This window comes from Mesoplodon mirus (assembly GCF_964341445.2).
Source record: "Mesoplodon mirus genome assembly, chromosome: 12".
Classification (NCBI taxonomy): Eukaryota; Metazoa; Chordata; class Mammalia; order Artiodactyla; family Ziphiidae; genus Mesoplodon; species Mesoplodon mirus.
This window is the reverse complement of record NC_138988.1, coordinates 49,039,357-49,061,612: the sequence shown is the minus strand read 5'-3', so window position 1 is coordinate 49,061,612 and position 22,256 is coordinate 49,039,357. Positions and strand designations below refer to the sequence as shown.

The following is a 22,256-nucleotide window of genomic DNA, read 5'->3' as shown; positions in this document are numbered from 1 at the left end:
TATGGCCAGTATCAATCTTATATTACATTCTAAACTTGGTTTTAGAAAAGGAAGCAGCCCAGAGTTCTCATAATGCCTTAGCTTGGCTCTCAGGTATAGTGGTCTCTCCTTGGTTCTGGCTACAAGTAACACCTCACTGTTTTCAGTACTGGTTTGAGAGGGAGACAGGAGTCCCAGTTAGAGATAACTTACCAACTTATTTTAAAAACATAAAAGGATATTACACTTCATGTAGTAGTAATAGAGCCTTAAAAAACCACAACAAAAAAGAGCTTCTCTCAGGCCCACTTCCGTTAGAGCATAAAATGATTTGTATTGAGTGCCTATCCTACTGTGAAAAATGCTAATAATTTTAGAATGGAGGCTTTAGAACTATTTAGAATAATTTAAGTAGGCTGAAAGTCTACATTAATCTTATTTACATTTTGTTTTGTTCAGATAAAAACTTATTTCTCCTCACATAAAGCCATAGCATAACCTATAGTAGAATAAAAATTTAGTGAGCGTCTAATTCATTATTTTATTTCACCAACTGCTGACTTTTCCTTAATTCAGTATTTTGAAAAATGCATCTCTTTACCCCAAATTCTAAAAGTTGCTGTATCCTTAGTGCTCGGTAGTCAAAAGTAGTTGTTGAAAGACTGAACAAAACGTAATTGAAGGGAATTCCCTGGCGGTCCAGTGGTTAGGACTCAGCGCTTTCACTGCTGTGGGGACGGGGTTCGGTCCCTGGTCGGGGAACTAAGATCATGTGAGCCACGCAATGTGGCTGAAAATTGAAAACAAACAAACAAAAAAACAAAACACACATACACAAAACACCATAATTGAAGACAAATCTGGCAGGGAACCTGTGTGTGCTTTTAAGTTAAATGCACTTTAGAAATGTTTTCCTGTTATCTAAGAATTGCCTCCAGGAGAAAGTGTTGGTGACTGAGTAGTGACATGTGTTGAGCTAGTTCTTTAGGCTTCTTTCTTGGGGGAGGCCTTAAGAAGTCTCCTTACCCTGAAGGAAGTAACTGTATAAAGATTTAACAAGCAATTACTGAGCCTCTACTACAGTCAGGCAAAATGTAGGGTTCCTGCCCTCCGAGCGTTTATAGTTTAGTATGGAGACAAAGATGTCAGAATACACTTAACAATGCAAAGGAATTAAGTCTTCATAGAAGAAAATACAGGCATAGGAAATGTGTTAGCCCCTCAGGCCAGCCATATGCAGCTTCACAAAATAAGGGGCATTTGAAAGTTGAAAGACAAATAAGAATTTGCTGGGCAGAAATGGAGAAGGCATTACAGGTAGTGATAAAATCTCTAATTTTGCTTCTAGAGATTCCTAACATAGATTTACATGGTAACAGAGGCCAATACTTTCCTTAGCTGTCTTGCATTTATTTAGATATATAGTATAACAAGTAAATTGAAATATAGATGCAGAGATGAAAAGTTTTTAAATGTTATGCTGTTTGTTTGGTAGGGTGATATTTCAGACAATTGTAGAATAGCTTTTTTTGTATGGACCACAATCATGTGTCAAGTAATTTACTTAAAATAGAATATGGACTCTCTTGCCACTCTTCTTCCTAACCGAAACATTTTATGGAGCCCTTTCATTTGCTTTCTCCATAATTTAACAGTAACTTCCTTTTCGGTATACTGCGTGGCAGAGAGACTTGCTGATTTCTCTGAAGTATGTTTTTTATTTTATAGTGTGTAGTGTAGGATATTTTTAGGGCTGGAAAACATTAATTATGATGCTACACAAATAATATGCCATGTATATGACTTCTAATTCTTTGAAATGACAGAGAGCAGGAAGATAAAAGTTAATTCCTATGTTCCCCCAACCGTTCTCCCCTATGTAACTTTAAGGAAGTGTCTCGGACTGATAAAATTTGTTAACTTTTTATGTCAGAGGAAGAAGGTATTTAAACTTTTATGAGGAAGAAATTCAAATGTATTGCAAGAGTGAAAATAGTAATGAGTCACATAAGATTTCTTCCCGCTTCCCCAGTATCCATTATCCAGTGTCAACAATTAATAAGTCATGGCCATCTTATTACCATCCCCCCATACCTCCCTAACCACACCACTGCCACCCTCCCCACACGTGCAGATACCCTCTGCCCATTCCTGTGGGATTATTTGAAGCAAATTTCAGATATCTTATCTAAATATTTTGGTATATATTTCTAAAAGATAAAGACTAAAAATATATAACCACAATACATTTATCACACCTAAAATTATTTCTTAGTATCAAATACCTAATGAGAGTTCAAAAATTTGAGAACACTTTTGCAAAGCTGAGTGCCTTCTCCACTTGTATTTAAGAATAAGAAGAGTCATATATTTGACCCTTTCTTGGTTAGCCCTAGAGTTGTAGGGGAAATGTACTTTGAAGTTACTGAAACATAGTGGCTAGTATTTGGTTGAATGCTTTTGTTTAAAACATGGAAGTTATTTTATCATGAGCTGCTTCTATAGCTTTAATTTTAGTTAGACACTTAGTGTATTATGAATGCAATGTAGAATTTTGAATCTCGAAGAATATCATCCATTATGGAACTCACGCCGGGATGATATAGTCAGTAGAATGTTGTGTAACTTGGAGCATTTGTCATACCAACAAAAGAAAACAAAAAGCTTTCATATGTGGAAGAAATTATTTTTAATTATAAGTTTTCTGAAAATTGTCATAACAGTTTCATTTAGACTGCTGGCTTCAAATGAATGAGGCATTTCCATTTCTTGTTACCAAGATATTTTTCAGAGCTTAGCCCAAATAACTTTAAATATTATTTTACTGTAAGGAACAATTGACGTTACTTTTTCTGGATAGTTTTCTACTTGAATGAGTTTTGCTAATTGAATCCCTGATGTTAACTTCATATTGAGGGAAAAAGCTGGGGAGATAGTAATGGGGAGATACTAATGTGATTAGCTTGAAATAAATTTGGCTGCATACTAATCTTTGCTATTTAGTTACAGATATTATAGCAAAATGAATTTTCTAAAATACTTACCATACTAGTTTTGCCTTGCATGAAAAATTCTAATAAGTGAACAATTACTAATTTTGTTTAACAGATAAATGTATCTAATAGGTTTTGGTACTTGGCCTTTCTTTGTTCTTAACAGTTTTAAAATTTTAGTTTTCTGATCCTTTCTTTACAATGTTTCTTTCTTTTTCTTAGACTGCATCTATCCAAGCCATGAAATCTCCTGACAGTGTTAATGGAAGTGAACCCACAACTCCTCAGGTCCGTTATTAATGTTATTTAAAAGAAAGAGCAAGTCATTTTAGGATGTCAGTCAATCAGTATTATTAGCATTTGACTTTACATTAAAACAGTGATGTCTGACCATTGATACAATGTCTATGGTAAATCCAGGTTTGTTGATGGTTTCTTAGAAAAAGTTTAAAATGAAAGCAATACATGTATATATATATATCAGTCATGTAAGATTCCATTATTACTCATTTGAAAAACTAATGGCACTGAAGAGAAAACTTCGGAAAAAAAGACTGATTTTATAGTAAAAGATTATGGAGTAAGTCATATTGAAAGACATGTTGAGTTACATATTCTGGAAGGGAGATGTGAAGAAAATGGGATTTCTTTTAGAGTTTGTTCTAATGCAGAATATCTCACTACTAGAGAATTTAGTTTATCTTTGATTTAAAAAAGTTATTTGGAGAGTGGGGCTCATGTAACATTCTGTTGACTCCTTCCAAAAAAGAAAGAAAGAAATTCATTAAAAAAAACCTTAATGATAGCAGTGTCTGAGATGAACATTTATTTTCTTTGGCTTTAGTGATTATTATTATCATTAACCTGGCTGTTCTCAACAGTCTCTGTGTAGAGCAATAACATTTCTGATTCTGTGAACCTGGAGCAGGAACATAGGCAATTTCTGAACTAAATCATGTAGGTTAAACATTCTAAAGTATTGTCTAGCTTTCCAAACTCCATGAACAGGTTACCTGTGAGCTGAGAGTCTCATTCTTTTCAGGGAGGCGGGTCAGGTTCTGGGCATAGTCCATGTCCCTGGGCCTTGAGCAGCATCCCCTAAGTCCTCTACAAATAAATCATTTTCTATTAGTGCCTTGAGGTAGGGGTAAAATATTGGGAGGCACCAATTTAAATGGTACTGGACAGATCCAGTGATCTTGAAGGAATATTAATTAGAATTAATTAGATAACCAGCTTTATGATCAAATTCAGGAGAGATTTAAGTTTAATTAAGGTGAAGAATGAACATGGGTGATATTTAAGAAGTTAATTGTGTTTATTGAGTTTACTGTGTGTCAGGCATTGTTAAGCATTTTATGTATATGATCTCATTTAATTCTCATAACAAGGAGACACCTTCACTCAGAGACTGTTTACTTTTATACAAATTTCTGACAAGTTGGTTGTTGGTTATTGTTAGCAAATTAGGAACAGTGGGTATCCCCAAAGTGGGTAGAATGCTTACTGTGGTTGGGCAGCAGGGAATCAGAGTTGACACCAAGGTAGAAGAGATGGTGAAAAGCAAGCCCAAGAGTTTATAAAGTGTAGCTGCCCGTGACCCCCTTACTACTGGGTAGAGCATCCTCTGTAAACCAATAGATTTTGGCACACAATGTAATGATTGTGGTGGGGATGTTATTAAAAAGGGTTACTCACTGTCCTTATTTAAGAAGGCAGAAAAGTGCAGTATACCTATCTCAGAAATTTTTCTGTTAAATAGTTAACTCTTAAATTGTTTAATGCAGTACATAAAATTCAGCTAATCAAAATGATTCTTCATTCATTTCCAAAGGAATGCAGGTAGTTGACATTTTACCTCAAACAGACATAAAACTCAGATATTTGAAAATAATTAGTGTATGCCACCATGTAATAGAGGAAAATATATTTTGCAAAACAGGTATGTGAGCATTCATCCTTATCTGAGAAGCTGTGAAATAGTTTTATTGGATCATAATTTTAGTGTTTTAGCAGTTTAGGATGAATCTAGGATCTAGTATTACCCTCTTACTGTATAGATGAGCTATCAGGCATGAAACTTTAAATTATTTGCCCAAAGACCAGTGGCTAGTTATTGATAGTGGGATTATCATAGATAGACAAAAACATCAGTCTACCCCACTATAATTTTTTGCTATGTATTGCCTCATTTAAGTTTATATGCTGTTAAAACAAAATGAGAATAAACTAGTGGTTGCCGGAGCTGAGGAGGGTGGGGAGGATGGCGATATAGGTGAAGGGGATTGAGAGGTACAAACTTCCAGCTATAAAATAAATGTTACAGGGATGTAATGTACAGCACAGGGAATATAGTCAGTAATATTGTAATAACTTTGGTTTGTAATCTATAAAAATATCGAATTACTATGTTTTATGCCTGAAATGAACATAACATTGTAAGTCAACTATACTTCGGTAAAAACAATAAAAAGTAACAACAGAATTTTGTTAAATTGAATAGAGCAAATCATAGGGATTTAAATGACCATTCTCATATGCTATTATTTTTTTTAACTATAGGAAAAAGTCTGGTTTTGAAAATCATTTATGATTTTTTTTTAAAGCAAGTCAACCTCTGTCAATTTTTTTAAATGTATTTATTTATTTTAATTTTTGGCTGCTTCGGGTCTTAGTTGTGGCACGCAGACTTCTCTCTTGTTGGGGCGTGTGGGTTTTTTCTCTCTCTAGTTGTGGCACATGGGCTCCAGAGCTCGTGGGCTCTGTAGTTTGCAGCACATGGGCTGTCTCCTTGAGGCACACGAGCTCAGTAGTTGTGGCACGCGAGCTTAGTTGCCCTGCGGCATGTGGGATTTTACTTCCCTGACCAGGGATCGAACCTGCATCTCCTGCATTGGGAGGCGGATTCTTTACCACTGGACCACCAGGGAACTCCCTATGATTTTTTTAAAAAAGAGAAATTATAGTAATATAATTAAAATTTGAAATTTCTGCTGCCATTTTTTGAATACTGCTTTTAATTTTATTTTCAACAGTTATGAAAAATTTCAATCATACAGAAAAGTTGAAAGAACTTTATAAAGTGAACATGTGTATACCTACCACCTAGATTCTATCATTGATATTTTACTTTTCTTTTCTTTTTTCTTTTTTTTTTTTGGCTGCACTGCACGGCACGTGGGATTGAACCCATGCCCCCCGCAGTGGAAGCGCAGAGTCTTAACCACCAGGGACCACCAGGGAAGTCCTGTACTTTTTTTTTTAATCACAAATCTGTCCATATATTCATTCCTCTATTCATCCCTCAATCCATTTTATTTTTCTGATGGCTTTCAGAGTAAGTCGCAGGCCACAGTACTAACGTTTTAGTATGTATATCATTATCTAGAGTTCAGTGTTTGTAATTTCTATTTTGAAGTGAATTTTATATAAAATGAAATATACAAACCTCAAATGTACATTGACTGATTTGTACATCGACACATACATTTGACAAATGTGCCAAACCCAGGCACAGGTTATAGAAGATTATCAACACACCAGAAAATTCCCTTATGGTCCTCCCTCTCAGAGACAACGTGTTGTAATTTTTTTCCACCATACAACACATTAGTTTTGCTTATTTTAGAACTTTATATAAGTGACCTTATAAGTATGTGTTCTTTTGTGGAAGACTTCTTTCACTCAGCACTATGTTTTTGAAATTTCATCCATGTTGTGGTTATCAGTAGTTTGTTCCTTTCTATTGCTGTGTAGGATTCGTTTGAATGAATATTCTGCAGTTATTTACCTATCGATGGACACCTGGGCTGTTTCCAGTTTTCTGCTATTACCAATAAAACTATCATGAATGTTATTATAGAAATCTTATGGATGTATGTTTTCATTTTTTTCTTCTTGAGTGTTACTGATTATGTATTAATGCTTTTTGATGATGTCTAGAATAAGATATGCTATATATATAAAGTGATACATGTCATTTTGATCAAGCATTGAGTATTTAAAGATCTCCCATTAGATCATCATTATCATATTGCCAGTTAAGGTTCAGCTGAACAAATGTGTAATAACTACCTACTTTGTGGAAAGCACTGAGGCAAGACTACAGAGATAGAGAATATGAATTCTGTTCTAAAAGAGCATAAAGTCTGGGGTGAGGGTGTGTGTGGCAGATATAATGATAAGAAAATGTATTGAGTGCTTCCTGCATATGAGGCACTATTTTAAATGCTTGTACCCATTTAATCCTCATAGCAACCTACTAGAGTAGTGTTGATTTATAGATGAGGCAATTGAAACAAAGAGGTCCTAAATCTAGTAAATGGTAAAGCTGGGATTCAAATCATGGAGTTTTGGTCAGAGGCTGAGTCTTAACCACTGTGCTGTATTGTCTCTGTAGTTGTTCTAAGGCATAAACAATTCAGTTAGTTGTTATATCAGCAAGTAAGTAACTAATGGTGAGTCAGAATGCAGTATGTGCTCCAGTAGTGGTCTTGGTAAAGTGCTTAGGCCATTAAGAAGGGTTGTTTCTGATGGGTGAGATCTGAGGTTTCCTGGAAGAGCAGAAACTTGAGCTCACTTTTGAAGGATGTCTGAGTTTCCACGCGCAGGGAAAGTTTGGGTGATAGTACAGAGGCACACAAGGATGCATTTGTTCAGGGAACAGGAAGTTACCTGTTGGAACTCAAGTTTTTGTTGCATGAAGGAGTGGTTTTACAGAGAAATGGGTCTTGGGAAGTGAGAACCTTGAGTATAAGCTAAGGATTTTGAACTTTATATTTCATGGGAGTTCAGTTTAGGAATTGGAATGAAATGATCTGAATTATGTTTTAAAAAGACAATCCTGGTGACCATATGGCAGGGGCAGATTGGTAGGTAAGAGATTTGAGGCAAGAGAACAGAAGGCTGCTACAGATATCCAGCTGGTAGAGGCTAAAAGTCTGAACAGCAGCACTGTCGGGGAAATAAAAAGGAGGAATGCAAACAAGGTAAAGTTGGGGAGACAGAAAGGAGCTAAAAGTAACTTTGTGTTCATTTATTTTCATTTATACATTTCTCCTTCTCTAACCCCCATCGGCTTTTTAAAAAATAAGTTATAAGTCAGTGAGTGTCTTTGGTACCAGAAACCTGACAATAGTTGGAGCCAATGGGAGTTTAGTTTTTCATATAGCAGAAGGGCTAAAGACAGACAGTCATTAAAGACCCTTCTCCGTTTGGCTTCTTGTCCCCCGCCCCTTTACCTTTTCATCCTCCCCACTGCCTTTCACCCTCACAGTTACAAGTTTGGCCTCCAGGAATTGCATCTCCATTGTTGACAAGACAAAAGGCATATTCCTTTTTATCAGGAAAATAATATCTCTCTTAGAAGGTTCCATCCATTTTTTTTTTTTTTGGCCACACCACGCAGCTCATGGGATCTTAGTTCCCCGACCAGGGATTGAACCCGGGCCCCAGCACTGAAAAGCACGGAGTCCTAACCCCTGGACCGCCAGGGAACTCCCGAAGGTTCCATCCTTTAGATTCCCACTTATAGTGTACATTATTGGCTGAACTTAGGCACAGGGCCCACTCCAGGCTGAAACAGAGTCTGGGAAAAGCTAATTTAAAAAAATCCTTTAATTGAAATGTAATAATATATCACAATGTAATAATGTATACAGAAAAGTATCATGTATTCCTTATACAATTTACTGAATTTTCACAAACCAAACACAACTTTGTAACCAGCACCCAAAATCAAGAAACAGAAATTACCAGCACCCCAGAAGCCCTTGTGCTCCCTTCTGCTCTCACCTCCCCCTACCAGGGGTAACCACTATCCTGACTTCTGACTCTATAGATTAATTTTGCCTGTTTCTGACTTTATGTAAATGAAATCAATAGTGGTTATTCTTTTGTGTCTGGCTTCTTTTCCTTAATAACTCTGTTAGTGTTAGTGAGATTCATCTGTATTCTTGCTTGTGGCTGTAAATCTTTAATTCTCATCACTGTCTAGTATTCTGTTAGTGAGCAGATGACAGTTGACTTATCCCATCTGTTATTGATAGGCATCAGCAGTGGTTTCAGGTTTGGCGCTATTTGAAACAGTGCTGCTATAAACTTTCTAGCGTATATCTTTTGTTGAACATATTTATACATTTCTTTTTTTTTTTTTTTTGCTGTACTTTTTTTTTTTTTTTTGCCTCTCGCTGTCGTGGCCTCTCCTGCTGCGGAGCACAGGCTCCAGACACGCAGGCCCAGCGGCCATGGCTTACGGGCCCAGCCGCTCTGCGGCGTGTGGGATCTTCCCGGACCAGGGCACGAACCCATGTCCCCCGCATCGGCAGGCAGACTCTCAACTACTGCGCCACCAGGGAAGCCCTATACATTTCTATTGTGTATATACTTAGTAGTGAAATTGCTGTTCTGGAGAGTATGTGTGTGTTTACTTTTAGTAAATACTGGTAGTTTTCTGAAATGGAGTGTTCCACATCCTCACCAATACTTGGAATTTTCCATAGTTTTAATTTTAGCTATCCTGGTGGATATGTAGTAGTATATCATTATGGTTTTTATTTGTATTTGAGAAGGTGAATGTTTTAACCTGGCTGTATTGTCACCCTGCACGAAACTGGCATCTGGTGGAAAGGAAGAAGGGAGGATTGGATATCAGGTGATAGATAGTATTTATTGTTTAGCTCAAGCCAGTCATGATGCTAAGTGCTTCACATGTATTAATGTAGTACTCCTCACAAGTGCCTTACGAGATGAGTGCTGTTGTTTTCCCCAATTAACTTATGAAGAAACAGAGGCACAGAGGGGTTGTGTAACTTGCCCAAGGTCATATTGCCGGAGACTTGAGCCCAAGAAGCCTGGCTGCAGAGCCTGTGCTCTTAGCTACTGCATCTTATAACCAGAAGAGTCTGCCACATAAGCTTGCGTATAACATTCTTATTTGTAAGTTTGTCTTTTGTTTTGTTTTAGTCTTCTTGCTTTAATAATAATGATAATTGTTTTTTTTTTTTTGCGGTACGCGGGCCTCTCACTGTTGTGGCCTCTCCCGCTGCAGAGCGCAGGCTCTGGACGCGCAGGCTCAGTGGCCATGGCTCACGGGCCCAGCCGCTCCGCGGCATGTGGGATCTTCCCGGACCAGGGCACGAACCCGTGTCCCCTGCATCGGCAGGCGGACTCTCAACCACTGCGCCACCAGGGAAGCCCCATAATAATAATGATAATTGTTAATGTTTATTGAGTATTTGCTGCATTGTAAGCAATTTGCATGTACATATTAACTCATTCAGTCCTTGTGGCATCCATATGAGGTGGGTGGTATTATTATTACCATCATTATTATTTTTATCACCCCCATTTTAGAGAGGGGGAAACAAGACTAGCGAGGTTAAGTAACTTGGTCGGTGTCATGAACATCGTGGTGGAGCTGGGATTTAAACTTAGGCAGCCTTACTCAGCAGCCCACAGGCTGAATCACAACGCTCAGACTCCCAAGCAGGGCTTCCCTGGTGGCGCAGTGGTTGAGAGTCCACCTGTCGATGCAGGGGACACGGGTTCGTGCCCCGGTCCGGGAAGATCCCACATGCCGCGGAGCGGCTGGGCCCATGAGCCATGGCCGCTGGGCCTGCGCGTCCAGAGCCTGTGCTCCGCAACGGGAGAGGCCACAAGAGTGAGAGGCCCGCATACCGCAAAAAAAACAACAACTCCCAAGCAGAGTAGATGTGACAGTTACTCAGTTTATGAGCTTCTGCAAATACATGTCTTTGAAATTGTTCATTACCTCCTGGCTCACCCTAAAATAACAACTGTTTCTAGTGTTATTCAAACTTACCTCACTTGTTTGTCCTAAGGCAATTTGCAAGGAGATTGTCTGTAAGAGCTGAAAAGCACTTTTTGCATGGGTCAGAAGTGGATGGTAATGGAATAGCGGTAAAGTGGTTCTTCAAGTTTTTGAGCATGAGGGTCCCTCCTCTCCCTTAAGACTTTCTCTACCCCACCCCAGTATAAAGGTAAAACTTGCACATTATGAAAAAAAAAATAATTGGAAAGTACAGGAAAATAGAAAAATGAAAATAAAAATCACCTAAAATCTTACCACCCAGACCCACTCACTGTTAACTTTTGGTGTTTGTCCTTTAACAACCTGATTCTAAGGGTGTTTGTGTAAACATGCATACAAATTCAAAAGTATATGTAACTACGTTAAATCAAAATGAGTTCACAGTGTATGTGTAATTTTATAACCTGAGTTTTCCCATTAATAGTGTGTCTTGAACCTGGTTACATACATTGTGGTTTATATAATGTATCCTCTAGTGGTGAACATTTGGGTTGTTACCACTTTTTACTGTTAGGAACGTCCTGTGATATATCTGTGCATATGCAGGGGGTGGGGCCCTCTTACTCCCACCTTGCCAAATACTATTATTAAATCTCTAAAATCTATGAGTAAAGTATTCCTGGTCTGAATTTTTGTTTTTTCTTGTATATTAAAGAGAATCTTTTTGTTTTCCCGTAATCTTTGCCTCTATATGACCTCAGTCTCCCCTGAGCATTTCATTCCTGGCATCTTGGAGATCTTGCAGTGACCCTGTTGCACTAATGAGAATGAGTTTCTAGGAAACACCTGCAGTACTGACTGCTGTCACGTGAACAAAACAATGCAACTTACAATAACGCAGGTTATTGAAGTATTGTCCATTGCTATTGTTCAAAATAATGCATCATTATTAATATTAATATTCTAATTGAGAGAACAGCTCTTGCTTATCACTGTTTCTAACATCAGACTTACTGATCCGTGTAGAGGGACTCTAGCTCAGACTTTTTAATGGTCCTCCATGATTTTTTAATGCTTATTTTTATTGCCGGTAGACAGTGGTAAGTAGAGCAGAGTTGGATATCCCTAGTCAGCTCTGCCTGGCATTCTGTTATTGAGCAAAATGGGTTCACTAAACATTACCCTCTGCCCGAGAAGAGTGATGAGGAATCTGCGCAGGCCTTCATGCAGACTCCAGATGCAGCCAAACACTTCACACTTCGCAGTACATACCCACATTTTAGGCACTGGGTGTATACTGGTGGTATAGAGGACCACTGCCTCCAAGGGTCTTACAGTTTAGTAGACAGATCTCACAGCACACCTGTGAGGTTGGCTGGGAAAGTATGGCTTCCTTCTTTTTACAGATGTGCAAGCTGAAGGGAAGTGACTTAGTGAAGGTCATTCCACTGCTCGGTGACAGACCTGGGACCTACACCCCAGTCCTCTGACTCTAGGTCCAGCGCCTTTTCACAAATAAACAGGTGTCTCTTGTTTTTCAGAAAACAGTGTATTGTGTAAAATGTCAGGAATATAAATTAAATGTGTTAGCTTTCTATAGATTATTGCTGGTGATTAGGGAATTATAGAAGTCTAAATATGTATTTTAACCCACATGTTCTGATGCGCCTTGGTTGCAGTCAGGTGACATGCAGTCTCTTGCACAGAAGCTCCAACTCCGGGTGCCTTCCGTTGAGTCTTTGTTTCGGAGTCCAGTGAGGGAATCTCTATTCCGATCTTCCTCTAAAGAGTCTTTGGTACGAACGTCTTCTAGAGAGTCCCTGAATCGACTTGACCTGGACTCTTCTGCTGCCACCTTTGATCCACCCTCTGATATGGAGAGTGAGACCGAAGATTCACTAGGGAATTTAGACAGTCTCAGCAAAGAACATTTGATCCAGTGGTTGCGAAGAATGGAACGGAGGTTGAATGGCTACAAAGGAAAATGTTCTGAGGTAAGAGCATGACTTTTTTGTTGGTATGAAAAGTTCCTCCCCGTATTCTCTAATTCATATTACTCTCTGGCCTTTATGCCTGTCGTTGACTGAACTGTCAATTCCCTGGCTGCGCTGGATACTGATGGGGGATAGTTTGTGGCAATATCTAATTAAAGACCTTCAGTGGTACTGAGGCCCTTTGACAATACTCTTAGTAAAATTTTGGAGCAGATTGTTGCCCTTAGCCTTTTGATTCTCACATTCTGCCCCTCTCTCCAGGCTTGCTTGGACACCCAGCTCAGAGTTCATTGTCTTTCCTCCTCACATCCCTTCCCTTGTTCATCTTCTAAGTGTCGTGGCTCCAAAATGACCTCTTCTGCCAACCAGATTCCATTATTTCTGACCCCAAATATGTGCACATTTGGTGCATTCTCATTGGACCTACATTTACAATTTGCCTCAAGTGAATCTTTTAACTGCTGGACCCCTTCACAATGTTTGGTCTAAGAGAGGAAGGAAGTGGTGCTGCTCCTTCGCTCCTTTCATTCCTTTAGGAACATGGCGCCTTCCCTTTGGGCTGATTGTATTAGTTGCCTTCGCTGTCCTGTGCAGTTAAAACGTTCTTCCTCCTGAAAGCCTTTCTGGACAAAGTTGCCTGTGGCTTCCTTTTTTAAAAAAACAAACAAACAAACAAACAAAAACCCATGGGCTTCTCTGGTGGCGCAGTGGTTCACAATCCGCCTGCCAGTGCAGGGGATGCTTGTTCGAGCCCTGGTCCGGGAGGATCCCACGTGCTGCGGAGCAGCTGGGCCCGTGCGCCACAGCTACTGAGCCTGTGCTCTAGAGCCTGCGAGCCACAGCTACTGAGCTCGCGTGCTACAACTACTGAAGCCTGCGCGCCTAGAGCCCGTGCTCCACAACAAGAGAAGCCACCACAATGAGAAGCCCGCGCACTGCAACGAAGAGTAACCCCCACTCGCTGCAACTAGAGAAAGCCCGAGCACAGCAACGAAGACCCAACAGCCAGAAATAAATAAAAAATAAATAAAAATTTTAAAAAAACCATAATATTTTATTGTCTTAATGCTGATAAATCAGCATTGTAGTTAATTTTAATTAATGAATAATAAAGTTCAAGGTTAGAGTATAAAGTTAGCTATTACGTCTATTTCCAATTTGGCTGTAATATGGGTAGTTTTACCCTGCAGCCAAAAACAACCAAAAACACTCCTAGATGAAATATATAAAATATCTTTCTAAAAGTACAAAGTGCTCCCCTCTTTGTCTTCTCTGCACTGGGACCAGCTCTCCTGCCGTGGCCTCTCATCTGAAAACGTACGCTTGTGCCAAGTTCGTCTCCACCTCCTCCTTGATCAAGAGAACCTCTCCACTACTGAGCTGATCACTGTCTACCGTGATGCTGAAACAACAGGAGACACTGACAGATGAGAGCCACAGCAGCTTGGCAGCTGCGAGTCCCCTGACCACCTCACTTATTCCTAGCCACACCTTCCAAACCAGTGCCATTTCAAGGAACATTGACACGGAAACCAAGTTCATTGGAGCTGGGGCTGCCACAGTAGGGGTGGCTGGCTCTGGGGCTGGAATTGGGACTGTGTTTGGTAGCCTCATCATTGGATATGCCAGGAACCCTTCTCTGAAGCAACAGCTCTTCTTCTGCGCCATTCTGGGCTTCTGCACTCTCGGAAGCCATGGGGCTCTTTTGCCTGATGTTGGCCTTTCTCATCCTCTTCGCCATGTGAAGGAGCCGTCTCCACCTCCCATAGTTCTTTCTCTTGTGTCTCGTCTGCCCTGTATGTTCCTTTTCCTGTACCTCCCCAGGCAGCCTGGGGAGAGTGATTGCCTCAGTGTTTGACAGAGGGAAGACAAATGAATACTGTATTAATAAGAGAAAAAAAAAAGTACAAAGTGCTGACAAAATAGGAAGGAATTATTAGGTTAAATTCTGTTGGCTAGCTGGAACCCAGAGACGTACACAGGGCATTAAGGTCATGTATCTCATAAGGCACATGTGGAATCAGGCAACTTTTTTCTTTAAATTAAAAAAAAAAAATTTTATTTTTTATTTCTGTCAAAGTTAATAATGGTCCTGAATTTGTTTGTTTAGGTTTATGTTATTTTCACTAACCCATGGCTTTTAAGTTTGAAGCTTGGGCAGCCATACAGTTAGTATTTAAATGTACAAGACACTATGCATTTTATGTGTATGGTGCCATTTAATTTTGCACCATCTCTGTGAAGTAGCTATTTATTATCTCTGTTTTGCAGAGTAGAGATTAAAGACTCAGAGAGAGTTACTCATAGAGATTAAGTAACTTGCTTATAGTCACACAGGTAGCAGTTGACAGACTCTGCATTGATTCTAGGTCTTTCTGGTTGTTTCCGCTATTCTGTACCACCTCAGGTAAAGCCGTGCGGCTTTTTAGGGATGAAAAGAGCCCATCGTCTTTGTCTCCACCTTTCCTTGCTACTGTAGGTACCGAGGATGGTAGTGCTGTAAGGGCCATCTGATCGTTGTGTTACTCTTCCACTCCCACTCCTCCCCCCACCCCTCACCCCCACCTTGAGTACCGGTTTCCTAACTGGTCTTAAGTAATAAGAAGGGGAGGATCCTGGTTTAAGGCCGAATTTTGGTTTTTTACATCCTTATCCCTATCACTGGACTCGCCTTCCATTGCTGCCTGCCTCTTGACTCAAGACATCAGTAGACACATTCAAGGGCACACAGCAGCCTTCCAAGGAAAATGGCAAGACCAGAATCGGGAGTGCTTTCTCCTGAAGCTGCAACCTGTCTCTTCAGAGCCCACTAGCACCTCTAAAGTGGGTCCAAATAATGCGGTGGAGCCATGTGCTTTTAGCCTTCCGATGAGAAATGCTATATAATTTATAGGTTTAAAGGTTAATTACTCTGTAATTTCATCAAGTTTTGCTAGAATGTTTAAATATCATTTTTAGGTTAAATGGTTAAATATCTCTTTAGGACCTGACATAGCAGTTTTCCTCTGTTGGTTGTGAGTTGCTTCCCTCAGATTCTCATAGAGCCACAGTCACAGGTCCTACACCAGAGGAACTTTTAGAGATCAGTTACATGATCTATTACGGCCCAAAGCAAAAAATCACCTGAGGAGCTAGTCAAAACACACATTGTTGTCTCTCCGCCCTCCCTCTGCTTGTCATTCAGTTAGTTTGGGGTGGGGCCCAAGAATTTGTTTCTAGCAGGCTCCCAGGTGATGCTTTTGCTAATGGTATTGATCTGTGACCACAGTTTGAGTAACCTTTAAGCAAGTTGTCTCTAATCCCCACCTATAAATTACGTACTGAAATTTAAAGAGGTGTGTGTGTGTAAGGTGAAATCAAATGGAGATTTAATATCTTTCTTTATAAAGTCATTACATTTTATTTTTTAGAAATACATTTCCTATGTTATTTAGTTTCAACTGCATGTACATCTAACTAGGTTGAATTGTCTATAAAGGATTGCTTCGATTTATTTTCTGACTTTCATAATGAGATGTTTTAGCAGAGTTTAGAATAATTAATTGCATTTATGTAGGAATGACTGATGTTATTAGTGATTTTTTCTTTATTTTAGCTTGTTACAGCTTATCAGACTCTTCAGAGAGAGAAGAAAAAGCTACAAGTAAGTGATTTGTTGGCTGTTATATTGATTCATATATAATTTTAAAAATAGAAAGGATCTTTTAATAAGATAGTTCTAACACTCACTTTTAATAATTCTTCATATGACCAAAGTATTTAAGCTGTTTTACCATTGGGGATTTTGATCAAGAGAATGATTAAGAAATCTCAGATATTTAACCTCTGGTAAGGATGGGCTTCTTTCAGTTCTGGATCCCTGCAGTGTGTAAGAGGTTTGGATTTAAGGCATGTTTGCCTCTTTCAAGCATCATTCCTGGTGTGCCAGTGTGCAGGGTGCATCTTTGTTTTAGTAGTAAAGAGACGTACAACTTCGAAGCTTTCCCTTCTACTTTTTAAACACTTGCAGAGATCTCTGTTTCTTATTATATCAGGGTCCAAAAACAAGCATCATGTCTATTTCCTGAGGCTGCTGCGTGTAAAGCCCTTGGTTAAGTGTGTGGAGAGAAGAAGCTATTATAGCTCTTCTGGTGACTCACCTCCACCCCTCTATGTCATCCTGTTCATGACTGGAAATTTCCCAACAGGCATCTCAGGTGATAATTCACATGTCAGAGCTAAGGGGAAATACCCACTCCAGTTCACATGGTGCTGTGTTATTTATAAAATGCAGATAGTCTTATTTTTTACAATAAAAGTCATTTAAAACAGTTAGCGTCTTGTCCCATTTAAAGACACTAATTATATAACCAAGAAGTTATTTGTAAAGTGAGATTTGGTCAAATTAGATTCCCCGTGTACATTATTTTAAAACACCGAATCTGCCATAAATATTAGTCTCCTTTGAGTACGACATTAAATTTTCTGGCTTTGGTCTGGAATATAATCAACTGAGAATGATAACACCAGTTACTTATTGCCGATTCAGTGTTCTAATTGTCCATAACAAGTGTGCAAATTAGATTATTACAAATAAAGTTTTTAGTTTAATATTTTCTTAAACATGTGGTCTATAGAAATTGTGGGTAGTTCTCATTTAATCCATTTTACTATTAATATTCCATAAATTCATTCTCAAAAGGTCATTTTATTCCTAAATTCTGTGAGTACTTTGCTTGTGTTTCTATGAATTGTCTTACGGATTTTTATTTCGAGATTACATAATTATACCACGAGGTGGCAGTAGAGAGTTTGGGTTGCATAGTTGCAAAAGTAAAGGGTGTTGGAGATAAAATTCAATGATTTGTGATCTTTTAAACTTGCTTTTCACTACTATGTCATGTGGTTGTTTGAACTAGCTTCTTTTTCCTTTTAAATTAAAGGGTATATTAAGTCAGAGTCAGGATAAAGCACTTCGGAGGATTGGAGAGTTAAGAGAGGTAAGTTGTGACTAGTACTTTGAGAAGAGTAACTAAATCTCTCATATTTATCAGAACTATTGTATGTATTTGGATAGTTTCATATCTACTACATTAGTTACAGGGAAAATTAACCAGTCCAAGCTACAAGAACAGGGATCAATTCTTAAAGTTTTTATTTGTGTGGTTTCCCTAACATCTGTTGGTGGAATTACAGGCAGACCTAGTTGTTGTTGTTTTTTTAACATCCTTATGGGTGTATAATTGCTTTACATTGTTGTGTTAGTTTCTGCTGTATAACAAAGTGAATCAGCTATATGCATACGTATATCCCCATATCTCCTCCCTCTTGCGTCTCCCTCCCACCCTCCTTATCCCACCCCTCTAGGTGGTCACAAAGCACCGAGCTGATCTCCCTGTGCCATGCAACTGCTTCCCACTAGCTATCTATTTTACATTTACATGTAGTGTATATATGTCTATGTTACTCTCTTACTTCGTCCCAGCTTACCACTACCCCCTCCTCGTGTCCTCAAGTCCATTCTCTACGTCTGTGTCTTTATTCCTGTCCTGCCCCTATGTTCATCAGAATCATTTTCTTTTTAGATTCCATATGTATGTTAGCATACGGTATTTGTTTTTCTCTTTCTAACTTACTTCACTCTGTATGACAGACTCTAGGTCTATCCACCTCACTACAAATAACTCAATTTCGTTTCTTTTTATGGCTGAGTAGTATTCCATTGTATATATGTGCCACATCTTATCCATTCATCTGTTGATGGACACTTAGGTTGCTTCCACGTACTGGCTATTGTAAATAGTGCTGCAATGAACATTGTGGTACATGATTCTTTTTGAATTATGGTTTTCTAAGGGTATATGCCCAGTAGTGGGATTGCTGGGTCATATGGTAGTTCTCTTTTTAGCTTTTTAAGGAGCCTCCATACTGTCCTCCATAGTGGCTGTACCAATTTACATTCCCACCAGCAGTGCAAGAGGGTTCCCTTTTCTCCACACCCTCTCCAGCACTTATTGTTTGTAGATTTTTTGATGATGGCCATTCTGACTGGTGTGAGGTGATACCTCATTTTGATTGGATTTCTCTGATGATTAGTGATGTTGAGCATCTTTTCATGTGTTTGTTGGCAATCTGTATATTTTCTTTGGAGAAATGGCTATTTCGGTCTTCTGCCCATTTTTGGATTGGGTTGTTTGTTTTTTGATATTAAGCTGTATGAGCTGTTTGTATATTTTGGAGATATCTTTGTCAGTTGCTTCATTTGCAAATATTTTCACCCATTCTGAGGGTTGTCTTTTCGTCTTGTTTAAGTTTTCCTTTACTGTGCAAAAGCTTTTAACTTTCATTAGGTCCCATTTGTTTATTTTTGTTTTTATTTCCATTTCTCTAAGAGGTGGTTCAAAAAGGATTTTGCTGTGATTTATGTTAGAGTGTTCTGCCTATGTGTTCCTCTAAGAGTTTTATAGTGTCTGGTCTTACGTTTAGGTCTTTAATCCATTTTGAGTTTATTTTTGTATATGGTGTTAGGAAGTGTTCTAATTTCATTCTTTTACATGTAGCTGTCCAGTTTTCCCAGCACCACTTATTGAAGAGGCTGTCTTTTCTCCACTGTACATTCCTGCCTCCTTTATCAAAGATAAGGTGACCATATGTGTGTGGGTTTATCTCTAGGCTTTCTATCCTGTTTCACTGATCTATATTTCTGTTTTTGTGCCAGTACCATACTGTCTTGATTACTGTAGCTTTGTAGTATAGTCTGAAGTCAGGGAGCCTGATTCCTCCAGCTCCGTTTTTCTTTCTCAAGATTGTTTTGGCTATTCAGGGTCTTTTGTGTTTCCATACAGATTGTGCAATTTTTTTTCTAGTTCTGTGAAAAATGCCATTGGTAGTTTGATAGAGATTGCATTGAATCTGTAGATTGCTTTGGGTAGTACAGTCATTTTCACAATGTTGATTCTTCCAATCCAAGAACATGGTATATCTCTCCATCTGTTTGTATCATCTTTAATTTCTTTCATCAGTGTCTTATTATAGTTTTCGGCAGGTCTTTTGTCTCCCTAGGTAGGTTTATTCCTAGATATTTTATTCTTTTTGTTGCAATGGTAAATGGGAGTGTTTCCTTAATTTCTCTTTCAGATTTTTCATCATTAGTGTATAGGAATGCAAGACATTTCTGTGCATTAATTTTGTATCCTACTACTCTACCAAATTAATTGATTAGCTCTAGTAGTTTTCTGGTAGCATCTTTAGGATTCTCTATGTATAGTATCATGTCATCTGCAAAGAGTGACAGTTTTACTTCTTCTTTTCCGATTTGGATTCCTTTTATTTCTTTTTCTTTTCTGATTGCTGTGGCTAAAACTTCCAAAACTATGTTGAATAATAGCAGTGAGAGTGGGCAACCTTGTCTTGTTCCTGATCTTAGAGGAAATGGTTTCAGTTTTTCACCATTGAGAATGATGTTGGTTGTGGGTTTGTCATATATGGCCTTTATTATGTGGAGGTAGGTTACCTCTATGCCTACTTTCTGGAGAGTTTTTATCATAAATGGGTGTTGAATTTTGTCAAAAGCTTTTTCTGCATCTATTGAGATGATCATATGGTTTTTATACTTGAATTTTTAATATGGTGTATCACATTCATTGATTTGCATATATTGAGGAATCCTTGCATTCCTGGGATAAACCCCACTTGATCACGGTGTATGATCCTTTTACTGTGCTGTTGGATTCTGTTTGCTAGTATTTTGTTGAGGATTTTTGCATCTCTGTTCATCAGAGATATTGGCCTGTAGTTTTCTTTTTTTGTGGCATCTTTGTCTGGTTTTGGTATCAGGGTGATGGTGGCCTCCTAGAATGAGTTTTGGAGTGTTCCTCCCTCTGCTATATTTTGGAAGAGTTTGAGAAGGATAGGTATTAGCTCTTCTCTAAATGTTTGATAGAATTCACCTGTGAAGCCATCTGGTCCTGGGCTTTTGTCTCTTTGAATTTTTTTTTTTTTTTTTTTTTTCTTTTTTTTTGCGGTATGCGGGCCTCTCACTGTTGTGGCCTCTCCCATTGCGGAGCACAGGCTCCAGACGCGCAGGCTCAGCGGCCATGGCTCACAGGCCCAGCTGCTCCGCGGCATGTGGGATCTTCCCGGACCGGGGCACGAACCCATGTCCCCTGCATCGGCAGGCGGACTCTCAACCACTGCGCCACCAGGGAAGCCCATCTTTGAATATTTTTAGTCACAGTTTCAATTTCAGTGCTTGTGATTGGTCTGTTTATATTTTCTGTTTCAGTCTCAGAAGGATGTGCTTTTCTAAGAATTTGTCCATTTCTTCCAGGTTGTCCATTTTATTGGCATATAGTTGCTTGTAGTAATCTCTCATGATCCTTTGTATTTCTGCAGTGCCAGTTCTTACTTCTCCTTTTTCATTTCTAATTCTGTTGATTTGAGTCTTCTCCTTTTTTTCTTGATGAGTCTGCCTAATGGTTTATCAATTTTGTTTATCTTCTCAGAGAACCAACTTTTAGTTTTCTTGATTTTTGCTATTGTTTCTTTTATTTCTTTTTCATTTATTTCTGATCTGATCTTTATGATTTCTTTCCTTCTGCTAACTTTGGGTTTTTTGGGTTTTTTTTCTTCTTTCTCTGATTGCTTTAGGTGTAAGTTTAGGTGGTTTATTTGAGACTTTTCTTGTTTCTTGAAGTAGGATTGTACTGCTGTAAACTTTCCTGTTAGAACTCCTTTTGCTTCATCCCATAGGTTTTGGGTTGTCATGTTTTCATTGTCATTTGTTTCTAGGTATTTTTTGATTTCCTCTTTGATTTCTTCAGTGATCTCTTGGCAGTATCTAGTAGCATATCGTTTAGCCTCCACGTGTTTGTAATTTTTACAGTTTTTTTCCTGTAATTGATATCTAGTCTCATAGTGTTGTGGTCGGAAAAGATACTTGATACAATTTCAATTTTCTTAAATTTACCAAGGCTTTTTTTGTGACCCAGGATATGGTCTATCCTGGAGAATGTTCCATGAGCACTTGAGAAGAAAGTGTATTCTGTTGTTTTCAGATGGAATGTCCTATAAATATCAGTTAAGTCCATTGAGTTTAATGTGTCATTGAAAGCTTGTGTTTCCTTATTTATTTTCATTTTGGATGATCCGTCCATTGGTGAAAGTGGGTGTTAAAGTCCCCTACTATGATTGTGTTACTGTCGATTTCCCCTTGTATGGCTGTTAGCATTTGCCTTATGTATTGAGGTGCTCTTATGTTGGGTGCATAAATATTTACAGTTGTTATATCTTCTTCTTGGATTGATCCCTTGATCATTATGTAGTGTCCTTCTTTGTCTCTTGTAATAGTCTTTATTTTAAAGTCTATTTTGTCTGATATGAGAATTGTTACTCCAGCTTTCTTTTGATTTCCATTTGCATGGAATATCTTTTTCCATCCTCTCACTTTCAGTCTGTATGTGTCCCTAGGTCTGAAGTGGGTCTCTTGTAGACAGTATATATACGGGTCTTGTTTTTGTATCCATCCAGCCAGTCTATGTC

At 38.6% G+C, this 22,256-nt stretch overlaps 1 protein-coding gene and 1 pseudogene across 6 annotated transcripts in view; both read left to right on the top strand.

Annotated features, from left to right (window-relative positions):
- Positions 1 to 22,256, top strand: part of GOLGA4 (golgin A4) — a 111,986-nt gene that overhangs the window by 26,487 nt on the left and 63,243 nt on the right. For 4 of the 5 annotated variants that reach the window (XM_082639860.1, XM_082639859.1, XM_082639858.1 and 1 more), the window contains 4 exons: positions 3,195 to 3,260; positions 12,423 to 12,737; positions 16,333 to 16,380; positions 17,660 to 17,716. In XM_082639860.1, coding sequence (XP_082495986.1) covers positions 3,195 to 3,260; positions 12,423 to 12,737; positions 16,333 to 16,380; positions 17,660 to 17,716 — 486 coding nt within the window. The remainder of the gene's footprint in view (positions 1 to 3,194; positions 3,261 to 12,422; positions 12,738 to 16,332; positions 16,381 to 17,659; positions 17,717 to 22,256) is intronic. The other variant, XM_082639861.1, reaches the window with a different exon arrangement.
- LOC309814265 (ATP synthase F(0) complex subunit C2, mitochondrial-like) lies at positions 13,463 to 15,891 on the top strand (annotated as a pseudogene). The gene has a single exon. The product of its transcript is annotated as an ATP synthase F(0) complex subunit C2, mitochondrial-like (transcript).